The sequence below is a fragment of the Adiantum capillus-veneris genome, chromosome 10, assembly GCF_014529385.1.
Source record: "Adiantum capillus-veneris isolate H3 chromosome 10, ASM1452938v2, whole genome shotgun sequence".
Taxonomy (NCBI): Eukaryota; Viridiplantae; Streptophyta; class Polypodiopsida; order Polypodiales; family Pteridaceae; genus Adiantum; species Adiantum capillus-veneris.
In genome coordinates this window covers 25,734,351-25,746,982 of record NC_140940.1, presented here as the reverse complement: position 1 = coordinate 25,746,982, position 12,632 = coordinate 25,734,351, and the positions used below count along the sequence as shown (strand labels likewise).

General features: G+C 48.0%; 1 protein-coding gene across 13 annotated transcripts in view; it reads left to right on the top strand.

Moving 5' to 3' along the window:
• Window positions 1-12,632, top strand: part of LOC147448570 (uncharacterized) — a 294,875-nt gene that overhangs the window by 139,501 nt on the left and 142,742 nt on the right. For 12 of the 13 annotated variants that reach the window (XR_015189365.1, XM_086521155.1, XM_086521154.1 and 9 more), the window contains 2 exons: window positions 5,933-6,002; window positions 6,195-6,250. The exons of the other annotated variant lie outside the window; for it this stretch is intronic. Coding sequence is in view for 11 of the 12 variants with exons in the window: in XM_086521155.1 (XP_086377281.1) it covers window positions 5,933-6,002; window positions 6,195-6,250 (126 nt within the window). In the remaining variant the exon portion in view is untranslated. The remainder of the gene's footprint in view (window positions 1-5,932; window positions 6,003-6,194; window positions 6,251-12,632) is intronic. 13 annotated transcript variants of the gene reach the window in all.

Here is a 12,632-nt window from a genome sequence, read left to right as displayed (position 1 = left end):
ATTCAAGAGGCTTTTTATTTCTTCTTGGCTGACGAGAGTATGAACGCGACATACGAACTGCTTGGAACCATGTTCGGATGACCAAGAAAGATACAGTGGACGCTTATTGCAAGAGATTCTGGAGCTCTTTTCTACCCGCCTCTTCATTTAAGAAGATTTCGTTCAAGGAACAGATTGAGCGGTTTTTCTTGGGTCTATCTACAGAGATCCGAGATCACTGCTTAGAACGATGAAAGGCCTAAGAGTTCGAGAGCAGCTGAGGAACGTGGACGAAAAGGCAAGATGAAAACAGGACTGGCTCGAGATTGGGTGGGTATTGATCCCAGCACGATGGACGAGAGTATAGAACTTTGCTGAGCTTGGGGCAAAGTGAAAGACTAAGAAGCCCTGATCTTCTTCGATGGAGGAGCCAAGGCCAACTTCATTACACCGGAATTGGCGGCGCGGCTCGAGATCACTCCCGATCAGATGGGACCACTTGCGGAGGCAGTTCTAGCGGCACCCGGCAGGGACGTAGCCATTACACCTGTCATTGGAAAACTTCGGTTGCATTGTCAGGGGTATTTGGGGCATGAGGACTTTTCCATAATGCCTTTGGAAGGTTGTGATGTTCTCTTGGGAATTCCCTACAACGCCCTGGTCGACTATCGGGCGAGGAAAGTGGCATTGACCACAGAAAAGGGCAGAACCATTGTACTCGATATAAAACTTAAGGGCGAGTCTGTCCCTATTGTATCGGCTTCGGCCATTTCTAAATTAATGAAATCCAATTTGTTTGTTTACTCGATCTTTTTGAAAGAGTTTAGTGATGAGGATAGGACAAATATGTCTGAACTTTATAAAGAGCGCCAAGATTTTCTCCACTCTCATGCCGATTGCTTCTCAGACGGCCTCCCAGGCAAGTTACCACCTGCTCGTCCTGAAGATCATACCATTGATCTGATACCAGGAAGCACACCACCGAACCGGCCACCTTATCGTGTGAGTCGAGCCCAGAACGAAGAGTTTATGAACCAAGTGAAAGACCTCTTGGAAAAGAGTCTTGTCCAGCCTAGTACTTCATTGTACTGCTCTCCTGTGTTGTTGGTTTTGAAGAAAGACGGATCTTGGAGAATGTGCATTGATTATAGAGCTCTCAACAAAATCACCATCAAGAACAGATTTTCGATTCCTAGAATCAATGATATACTTGACCGACTTCATTGATCCTCGTGCTTTAGCAGGATCGACTTCAAAAGTGGATATCACCGGATCCGAATCGCGCTGGGAGACGTCTACAAGGAGCCTTTCGGACGACTTTTGGGTTATTTGAGTTTTTGGTGATGCCATTTGGCCTAATCAAAGCTCCTACGACATTTAAACGGATGATGGACATGATTTTTCGAGAGTACAGGCTATTTGTTGGCACTTTCTTTGATGACATCATTGTTTTCTCCAAGGATGAGGCAGAACATAGAGTACATCTGCTTCAAGTCTTTCAAGCATTACGAGATCACAAGCTAGTGATTAATGCGAAGAAAAGTGAAATTTTCCTACCAGAGATACACTTTTTGGGACACATTGTCTCAGCAGCGGGAGTGCAGATGGATCCGGCCAAGATAAAGACTATCTGTGATTGGCCCGATTTGAAGAATGTCCATGAAGTTAGAAGCTTCTTGGGATTGTGTTCGTACTACAGGCGGTTTATTAGAAAATTTGCAGAGGTTGCTTCCTCTTTGCATATCTTGACATAGAAAGGAATCACTTTCTTGTGGGGACCCACCACAGAGGTGATTGCCTTTCATACTTTAAAAGAGAAATTGACTACAGGACCAGTTTTGACTTTGCCGGACTTTCAGAAGTCATTTGAATTTTGAAGTATATTGTGATGCTTGTTGTCGTAGTCTCGGTGCGGTCTTATTGCAAGAAGGCCATGTCATTGCTTACACGAGCCGATTGTTCTCAAGGCCGGAATTGAGAGTACAGATTTATGAGAAAGAGCTTTTGGCGGTTATCCATGCTCTTACTTAGTGGCGACACTACCTACTCGGAGTGGATTTTATTGTCTTTACAGACCATCAGATTTTACGCTAGTTCTTGTCATAGAAGCAGCTATCGGAAAAGCAGATGGGGTGGGCGAACATCTTGTCACAGTTTCACTTCCAGATTGTCCATGTTCAGGGACAGAAGAATTTGGTGGTAGATGCTTTGTCTCGGAAGCCGTTGGTTCTGGCTATTCCCGTGATACATCATAGAAGCTTCGAGGATATGGTCGATCAGTATGCCACGGATACAAATTTTGTTGACGTTTTCACACGGATACGGGATGGGGAGAAAATAGCGGGATATTCCATTCGGGATGGCTACTTGATGAGAAAAACCATGTTGTGCGTTACACAGCCATTGAGGGAAAAGGTTATGACTGAATGCCACTGTCCGCGTTTTACGGGTCACTGCGGCATTGCCACCACCATGAAAGGGGTAGAGAGATACTTCTTTTGGCCGAGACTCAAGAAAAATGAGGACGAGTTTGTGTGCAGTTGCTTGGTATGCCACAAGGTCAAGTTTGACAGGCATAAAGCACAGGGATTGTTACAGCCTTTGCCCATACCCACCCACCCCTGGGAAAGTATTGGATTTCATTTTTGATCTCTCGAGAACACAGAGTGGTCACGATGGTATCTGGACTGTTATTGACAAATCTAGCAAGTAGGCTCATTTCATTCCGGTGAAGAAAACAGCCAAGCCGGAGCACTTAGCAAGGCTGTTTGTGGCCCAGATTTTTAGATTACATGGCATGCTGAGACGATTGTCTCCGATAGGGACCCCAGATTTATGAGTTTGTTTTGGAAGGCAATTTGGGAGAACATTGGCACGCGGTTGCAGTTTTCGTCATCTTTCCACCCGCAAACTGACGGGAAATCTGAGATTGCCAATTCAGTGGTTTTAGATTTATTTTGAAGTCTTATATCTCGGATCAGAAAACTCAATGGAAAAAGTATCTACCTTTGGTGGAATTTGCCTACAATAACACGATACACTCTTCAACGGGGAAGGCGCCATTTGAGATTATTGAAGGTGCTGTGAATGTTCCACCCTTCCTAAGCACGAAAGATAAGATTTTTGAAGCTGATGAGTACACGCGCGACTTAGACACGGCTTTTGCCAAGGTCCGCGAGGCTTTGCAAAAATCTCAGGAAAGACAGAAAAAGGCAGCAGATCGCCATCGTCGCGATTTGAAATTGGTGATTGGGTGCTCTTACGTTTTGAGAAGGCACGCTTGAGAAAGAAGAAGGGGAAGGAGAGGCTTTTTCCAAAGCTTAGTATGAGATACTACGGACCTTTCCAGATCTTTGAAAAGATCAATGATGTCTCCTTCCGACTGAAACTGCCTGACACTTGGAGGATTCACAATGCATTTCATGTGAGTCTCTTGAAACCTTTTAAAGGTGATGTGCCCAAAAATGGGGAGCCTGATGAGCAACCCGAAGTGGAAGAAAACGAGGAGATCCTGCACATAAGGACAAAAAGAATAAGGGTAAAGTCAGAAGGCGGTTCTTGGTTAAATTCAAGAACTATCTTGCATTGGATGCGAAATGGAAGGAGGAGGAGGACCCAAAAGATACTCCTCAGATTGTGAACCTTTACCTTGAAGCTTTTGGTTTAGCATAGTCTACTCCAAATGGAACCCCGAATTCAGCTTGGTCGGAGATCTGGTGCAGTGGGTTTACACAAGAGGGGAGTTATTCCGCTCCTTTGTCAACAGATGCCTCGAATTTTTGAATACAGAGTCACTGATGTCTCTTTGAGCTTCAGGGATACTGAGAGCTGACAGTATTCTGCTATATGACTTTATGAAATGGAATTCCCGAATATGAAACTTATTTGTTCTTGAATTTTTTTTAAAGTGCAGGAACTGATAGACGAAATGACTGCAGCATTTTGGTCTGAATGATCTCGAATAGACATGGTCGCAATAGGGGTTAGTCAATCGGGTGTCGATGAGGTCCTGAGTGGCTCTAGTTGCGATTGCTAACTGCACTGCCGATAAATCATGGTCTAAGATCCGAATGAATGTTGAATGTGATTTGTTATGTGATGTCCTGTGATGTCAAGTGACGTCCTGTGATGTCGTATGAGGTGTCTGTCGATTGGTACATGTGCTAGATGTGTGTTTCTAGTGCGTTGGTACTAACAGTCAGCGTCTGCTAAGGCAGTTTATGGCTTCTGTTTGTTTTACAAGCGTAATCGAGGGCGATTACAATGATTTCAAGAGGGGGGTATGTCACAACTCTGTGATGTAGCATAACCCTAACACACACACACACTCTGTTGCAGGGCTAAAATGGTGACGTGGCAGCCATGTGTATACACACACCCCGGTGAAATGCAGTTGTAGAAAGGCGGACGTGAATGGTTGCGGATTTCCGGTGACACGTGGCAGCTGTACAGATGACACGTAAAATGGTGACGTGGCAGCCATGTGTATACACACACCCCGGTGAAATGCAGTTGCAGAAAGGCTGACGTGGATGGTTGCGGATTTCCGGTGACACGTGGCAGCTGTACGGATGCCCGCGTTTTGCGGCGGAAAATGCGGAGGCTGAATCTGCGGCAGTTTTGCTTTTGGGCATGCTTTTTGGCTATGCATATTGAGAGAGAGAGAGAGCTCTTCTGCTTTATTTTAAAAGCTATTTATGGACAGCTTTTAATACTTGCTTTATTTTACAAGCAAGAGAGAGCTTTATTGGGCTTTTGATTTTCAGCTTTTGGGCTCTGCTTTTAGCATCCCTTTGTAAAACCTTTAAATAAGCAGGTAGGCCTCTCGTAACTCACAGCATCTGGACACAGAGTCTGAGTGTGAGCGCCTGCCCGCACTCTTGTACTTTGAACATAGATTAATACAAAATGAAATACCGAAAGGGGCGCCAGTCTTTGGGGCCAATATCTCTAGGCACAGAACTCCGCCGGGCCAGTGTCGAATCAATTCTGAACTGTGAACTGTTTTGAAGTGAACTTTTGTGGTGTCGCGGTAGAATCTCGACTTGGAGTGTCCAAGTCTGTTACAAAGAGGGCGATGCATAAGAATGGCTGGGAATGCTAAGATGCTAAGAGCTCTAGAGGAAGGTGAAAGGAGAAGGGGAGGGATAATAAGGGGAGGAGGTGAGGGTGGCAACACGCAAGCCAGAGAGCAAAGTCTGGGAAGTGGAGTGGCTGCGTGGAGAAATAGTGGGAGCAATGCAAGCCCTTGGTAGTGAGAGTTGTCCCTTTCCTATAAACCAATAAGTTCTGTTCTTGGGAGGTGTGGATTTATAAGTTACTCTCTCTTTGAGGGTAGGGGAGGAAAGAAGAGATAATGGTACAAGGCTTACACCCGCTATGCTAATGAAGATTGGTTATCCCAAATTGAAAAGAGGACCTTCTTAGTGGATCTATGTCCCATTTTACCACGTTTTCGTAATATGTATGCTCTCTCTTTTCTCTAGCGTATTTCTGCTAATATAGAAATATGTTAAACTGAAGTTGATGAATTTGTGGTACCCACTAAATGGCATGAAGACTAGGTCTTTCTCTATTCCCATGCTTATTACTTTGTAGGGTGCACAAATGTAGAAATATGGAGCCTTAATTCTTAGTCTAAAGTAGCACTTTCGTACGCAGTATTTGAAAAGGTTAAGGGTAGTTTGGTCTTGTTGTAGTAATGCATCTATTATAAAGACACGATTTCTGCAATAGAGCTGGTTAAACATCAAGGCACTTGTTAAGCGGGAGCTCTTATCGTAGGGATGCTGACAATTTTCTTTTACTGGCTGCTACTTACATTTTCCTATATATGGCATGGATAATTTTTGTAAGAATAGGAAGATTTGAGCGTGACATACACTCCAGCACAAACATCAGGAGTTTTACTTCGTACCCTTTCTTGTTCAAAATGTCAATGGCCTGTTTGCAGCTTGCTGACTTTTGTTGCCGCAAGTTACTGTATCTTAACACGAGAGCAAAAGAGGATGCAAAATTTATAGGTTTCTTTTCTTTTTTCTTATCTAAATACATAAAAACAGAATCATATTTTAGATTTTCTAAGCTACTTCTCTAGATATGCATGCAATGTCAAAAGTATGTTTTGTACGGAAAATTCTCACATTTTACAAGTATCACTATGTCTTTCTTATCATACTAAAAGCCTACCATTTTTTGCTCATTTGCCCCGTAAGAACGAAAAGCTTCCGACTTGATCAATATGTCTGTTGAAGAGGAGTTTAAAGAAAAGGTATGTTATTTGCACCCTTACGTTATTTTTTCTATATGAAGTGAGCTGCATAGCTAGTTCAAAAATTCTAAGTCAGCCTTAATCACATTAAAAACATTTGTATTGGTAGAAGATGCTCTAATCTGTTAATAGAAGACAACCTTTTGGCTACATTGATAGGGTTTGTATAGAGTTTGTGAATTTTCTACCTCTTCGAGGATGTTCCAAGTTGAGGTTGGAACTTCAGAAGAGGCCATTACAACCTAGATTAGGTCGTCCTTACACGTATACTGATTTTATGGCTGGCCCTAATATCTATGGAAACTAAGACAATCCGGGTTGGAGCTAGCATACTACCAACTTATAGACAAAAAGCAAAATAATGTTAAACTTAAAATCAAGTAATACTTCCATATCCTTACAACATGGAGTGATGATGATTAAAAAGGTTTTAGAAGTTCAACTACAACTTGAGACCCTATAAGAGCATGCAAAAATTAAAAAATGTTAAGCAAGGTACAATTTATGAATGAGAATGGAAATAAAATGGAAGGTCAGATCACAAAAAAAAAAGAAAAATCCGAGAAAAAGATCCTTCTATTAGTTAATGAAAGTGCCCATAGGGCTACAATCTCCTCTACAAGAGAGGGCTATAACAATCAGGATGGGGAGACTCTCCCAATGAAAAAACAACGGACCATGGTGAAGAAAGGCCCAGGACACCAGAGTCGAAGGAAAGCCTCTCTGCGCTCCCGCATGCGGTCGGAACTACCTTGGAGCCTCTCAAACTGTCCTCTGAGAGTATGGACTAGCCCTAGCCAAAGATCCCGAACAGTCTCTGCTGGTGGTACAGGGCGAGCCTCAAAGATGCGGAAGCAACGGGCCCGCCAGATGAACCAGAGTGTCAGGCCATTGATGAGCTCCCAACACTCCTCTCTCTCACTGCACCACTCCTGTGGAGTAAGCTGTGTAGCAGGCTGGACTGTAGGTCGACCCCCCTGCATCACTATCATCCTGCTGGTGGAAGATAGCTCAAACTGAAGTGCCGGGCTCGTGAGAGTGGACCAAGCAGCTGCCCCCCAAGTGTACTACCGAGCAGTGGAAAGAGCTGGCATCAGCCGAAGGACACGAAGCCACACCTGCTGTGTTAGAGGAAAGTCCCAAAGACAGTGGCACTGACTCTCCACAAGATGGTCACAAGATGCACATGCAGCCGAGAGACCACTATGTACAAGCCAGCTTCCAACTGCTGTAGCTCGGTGTGCAACCAGCCACTGGAACAAAGTGATTCGCCTCGGTTGTCTGCAGTTCACAACCTCTCCCAAAAAGCTGCCAAGAACTCAACTGTGAGACCCTCCTACTAATGAGGTGCTGCAGCTTGGAGCAAGACGAGCCTCTCTGTGCTGTCAGTAGGTGACGTCTCGAACAGTGTACTGAAAGAAGGGACACCTGGATGGTCTGCTGAGGAGAAAGGGTCTCTCCAAAGCCACTCTCCAGGATTCCACTGAACTCGTGCCGGTGGACAGCTCTCCCAAGCCCACAACCACCAGTGGCCAGTCTCAAGAGCTGTTGGGTCGGGGTCTATGACACAAGTCCTCTCGGAGATGCCCACCACTCGAATCCTCTGAAAACAACACTCTGCCACTTGTGGGGCCTCTACTGCAACTCGGTGTAAGCATCCCTCACCCTGTAGCTCGAAAAACAGGGAGGGTATAGTCTTTGAGCAAGCCCGAACTGAGATGAGAACCTCCAGTCGCGTGAAGGCCCCCATCCATCTGGGCGCTGCGGACTCGAGAGGTGTGAGCCACTCAGCTGGTACTGCCTCTCAGATGTCCTGAAACATGCTCTGCACCCCTCTCATGCCCTATAGCTGAATGCCCTGAAGCTCCTCTGACAAGCCTGAAAACTGTAGCCAATCACCTGAAGTGTGTGTTGGACCCTCTGCCATGGGACCCCAGGAAACATGAGGTCGACTACCAACCAAGTGGCCTATCTGAGTGCTAACCATGGGGTTCCAAACAAAGGGCTGTCTTAGGTGCTCCTCCGTGCAAGTAGGCTGATGCTGCTCCAGGCCTCTCTGTAGTTGCTCCTAAGATCAGAGCAGACTCACAGCGAAGCGGTCCTCCGGTCTCCTACTCAAGCCAACTCTGCGCAACTCTGTGAAAATCCATCTAGTCGAGGGTCGCTAGGGGCCTCATGCCTAAGGCACCCTAGCACTAAGTTGCTGAAGCAAGAACTCCTTCCAGGGCTCCTCTCCTGGAAGAAGTCCTCTGACGATAAACTTCCCAAGAATGGCTCTGCTCTGCTCTGCTGGGTCTATAATCCCCAATCCTCCCTGAGAACAAGGAAGAATGATGACCTGCCATGCCACTTTGGCCCGGGCTATCTGAGTGTCACGTCCTGACCAAAGGAAGTTCCTGATCAGCCTCTCTACCTGGCTGATACAAGAACTCGGAAAGATCCAGCAAGAAGTGATGTACACATAGTAGCCAACAACACCTGGTTGGCCACTACAACTCTGCCTGCCAAAGAAAGTCGTGCGGAGCTCCAATGTAACAACTTCCTCCTGATGGACAAGAGGAGGGGAGCAATTTGCTGCTGGAGAGACAAGTCCAAACCAACCTGACAGCCAAAGTATCGAACTGCAGTCCCTGGGGGAATCCACCTGAAACCCTCACCTGGCATCCAATTAGGCGTAGGAGCACTACCAACCGAGAAAGCCACTGTCTTTCTCCAGTTGATCAGTGTGCCTGATGCACAACAGAAAGTCTCAAGAGCTTGCTCACACCTGAGTCGTCTACAAACTCAACGTCCAGTAGCTCATCTCCCCAAATAGGGAGGGCTAAACCACGTAAACCAACCTGTTGTGAAACCAAAAACATGCTCATCGCCTCAGCATAGAACAAAAAGAGGAAGGGGACAAGAGGGCAGCCTTGTCTGATCGAACGTGTGAGCATGAACCGATCACTGCTACCTCCTGACAAAAGTACCTGACTGTGTGCCCGTCTGTACAAAGCTGACACACCTATGATCCAAGCATCTAAGAAGCCCATCCTGCGTAGAGTTCCCTAGAAAAAATCCGAGTCAACTCTGTCGTAGGCCTTCTCGAAATCGAGAAGGAGAATCACCAAATCCTCACCACGGAGCTGCGCGGGAAGAAGCCTCCCAAAAAGTAAAGATGTTGTCAAGGATACTACGCTGCTTGACAAAACTTGTCTGAGTCCCATGTATAAGGCTCTCTAGAAGTGGCTGAATCCTCGAACTCAGAGCCTTGGTAAGAGTTTTGTATGCTGAGTTGAGGTTGGTGATGGGGCGCCACTGTCGAATCTCATCCAAGGAGCCATCCTCCTTGGGAATGAGGTAAATCAGGCCCTCACTCATGCTGTCAGGCATCTCACCTATGTGCAAAATGTACTGAAAAGCACTACAAAGGTCTGAGCCAAGCAAGTCCCAGTACTCCAAGAAGAAGCTCGGGGTCAAGCCATCCTCACCTGGATAGCTACCACGGGGACGTGCACTAAGAGCCGTGTGCAGCTCCTCTAGCTGAAGAGGAAGCTCAAGCATATGACGCATCTCCTCAGTCACAAGACAAGGTATCTCTGCCCACACCTGCTCTCTGCATGCATCCTGACGCTCTAACGGGGGCTCTGCAGACAGTAGATCACGATAAAAGTCAGCAGCAACTGCATGCATGTGCTCTGGCTCTGAAGCAATTGACCCGTCAGGCCTCCTCAACTGCCTGACCTTGTCATGCGTATGCCGAGGTCCGATTGCCTCAAAGAAAGCGCCCGTCGCTCTGTCACCCACCTGGGTCCACTGAGATGCTTGACGATCGAAAGCAAACTCATGGCGCCTCTCCTCTGGGCTGACGAGCTCCTCGCAAGCCTGCTATAACTGCTCCTCCAACCAAGGACTATCTGGATGCTACTCTTGCATCCTCTGCAAGGAAGCAATGCCCCGTCGGAGGCGCTGCTCCTCTCTCGCTGCAGCCAGGTGAGCCAAAGACTCCTGAAGAAAGAGCCGACTAAGCTGAGCAAGTCCCGAGGCCACTCTGTCAGCAGGAGAGTCCTATGCGTCTAAGCTCTGTGTCCAAAGAGCCTCCACTCGCTCTCTGAGCGCAGAGTCCAGCAAGACCCTCTCTGGGATGCGTAGCATCGTGCTCCCCCTCCTCTGCCTATCAGTCACTGCGAGGATCATTGGTGCTTGGTCCGAAAAGAAAGTCCCAGCCAAAATGCAAACAGTCCCTCCCAAGTCACAGAAGTGATCACTAGTGTAGAAGCGATCTATCTGCGATAAATTCGCTTCTCCCACTCGACGGTCCGAACGAGAGAAGGCAAGGCTGTCAGGTGGTCTCACAAAGCTAGAATGCTGCCACACATCTTAAACCTGCAAGGTCATACATAACCTCTCCCAAGCCGCCAACTCATCTCCATGCACAGTAGTATGGCTACCTCCAACCCTGTCAGTTGGGTCCTCCAACATGTTGAAGTCTCCCCCAATGTACCATTTCTCTGCCTGCGGCAGAGACTCTGCAATGTGAGCCCAAAACTCTGCACATGTGCTCGCCACATTAGGCGCGTAGATGTTCAAGAAGCCCATCAAGCAACCCTGAACCTGCATAGTAATCCACTGAGCCCTACGTGGCACAATAACCCCCCTGCCCACAATGGCTTGCTGCAAAGAGTCCGCAATGGTTATACATACCCCACCTTGGATGCCTCCAGGTCCAAAAGCAGCTGACCAAATAGTCTCATAGTGACCAGGCAAAATCTGATCACAACGCCGAATGCGGCTCTCACAAAGGTGATGCTCCTGCAGCATAAGAATGTCAATCTCACCACCCACAAGGCATCTCTACAGCTCCTGACACAGCCGACCCCTCTGACGTTGAAACTGGGGCCCTCCTAATCCCTGCACATTCCATGAGATGATCCTCATGGAGTCAGTGAGAGAAAACAGATGTTGCAACAGCAGCCAACCTCGCTATCTTTGAGGCCGGTTTGGATGGGGAGTAATCCGCATCCGAACGACCTCTAGACAAGCGCGCAAGAAGTGACCCCGCCCAGCCCCAAGCCGAGCGTGCAGCCCAAAGGGCTACATCCTCTGTCCAAGAATCCTCATGCACAAAAACATAACACGGAGGGCACTGAGTGTCAACAAACAAGTGCACCACAATGTGCCTGCAACTCACTGCATCTGGAGGTGTCACGCTGAACTTGGCAAGAGGCCAAAGTGTCTGCACTAGATCTGTCACTGCTAAGTCCCCTGTGTGGTGCCAGAACTCAGTAGCCTGGGTCTGGAGCCAATCCACGACTATGTGCTGGGTCCACTCTGTGATATCCCTACCACACAACGGAAAGGAGAAACCCACGGATGTGTCCAGGGCCTCACTGCCTCTAGTTGCAAGAAAGAAGACGTGGACTCGAAAGCTGGCCTCCTCCAAGTCGGAAGAGGAATCATCCAGAAACCGAGTGAAGTTACAGTCAAAGAAATCCCAACGTCTGCGAATGTCGAAGCTCGTCAGACCTCTATGGATCGCTGCAAAGGCAGAAATGAGCACCAAAAAAGGCGGCCACAGGTGGGGTTGTCCCTCACGAGCCACACGGCTCGCAGCGAAAGCACTACCAGAGAACGCCTCGCGGCAGAAGCGTGGCTAGTACCTTGCGTCTGAGGAGGAGTGGCGGAGAGGTCGGGAGACGAGGCTGTGGGCCCCATCGGGGAGAGAGGAGGGGCGGGGGGCGAAGGAGGAGGTGGGGGGGGGGGGAGAGACGGGGCGGCAACGGCTGAGGGAGGAAGAGGCGGTGGTGGAGAAACAGAAGTGGACGGGGCCTCCTCAAGGAGGTCCTGCTGAAGGGGATCAAAATGGTTCCCAGTCGGAACCCAGTGCTGCTGAGCTGCAAGAAGTCGGCCACCAAGAGGACCAGTGGGGTGAGCTCTCCCTTGATAGCGGCGGCCAGGCACCTGCTACCAACCATCAGCTGGCTGGTCACTGGTCTCTGTCGAAGTACCAGCCTGTGTATCCTGTGTACCAAGCTGCTTGGCATGCTCAGCCTTGGGGGGCTGCGCATGCGTGGGTCGAGGTCTCCTGCGAGGATAGGCCTTTGCCATATGGCCCATCTGTCTGCAAATGAAACAATGGTTCGGGAGACCAGAATACTCCACATTCTGTTTGATCCATCCCCCACTCACCCTAGGCAGCAGTACCACCTTGGGGAGGGAGTGTGTGTCACCAACGAGAACCCCTGCGGCCTTGGCCACAACTGAAACTGCAGTACGTGGAGACTCCAAAACTATCCCGAACATGGAACCAATCGTGGGTGGGAGGGGATGGTACTCTCGCCTCAAGCTTGGGAAACAAACCGAGATCGGCAAGTTTGCCTCCTCCTCGAGCACATCTGTAGTA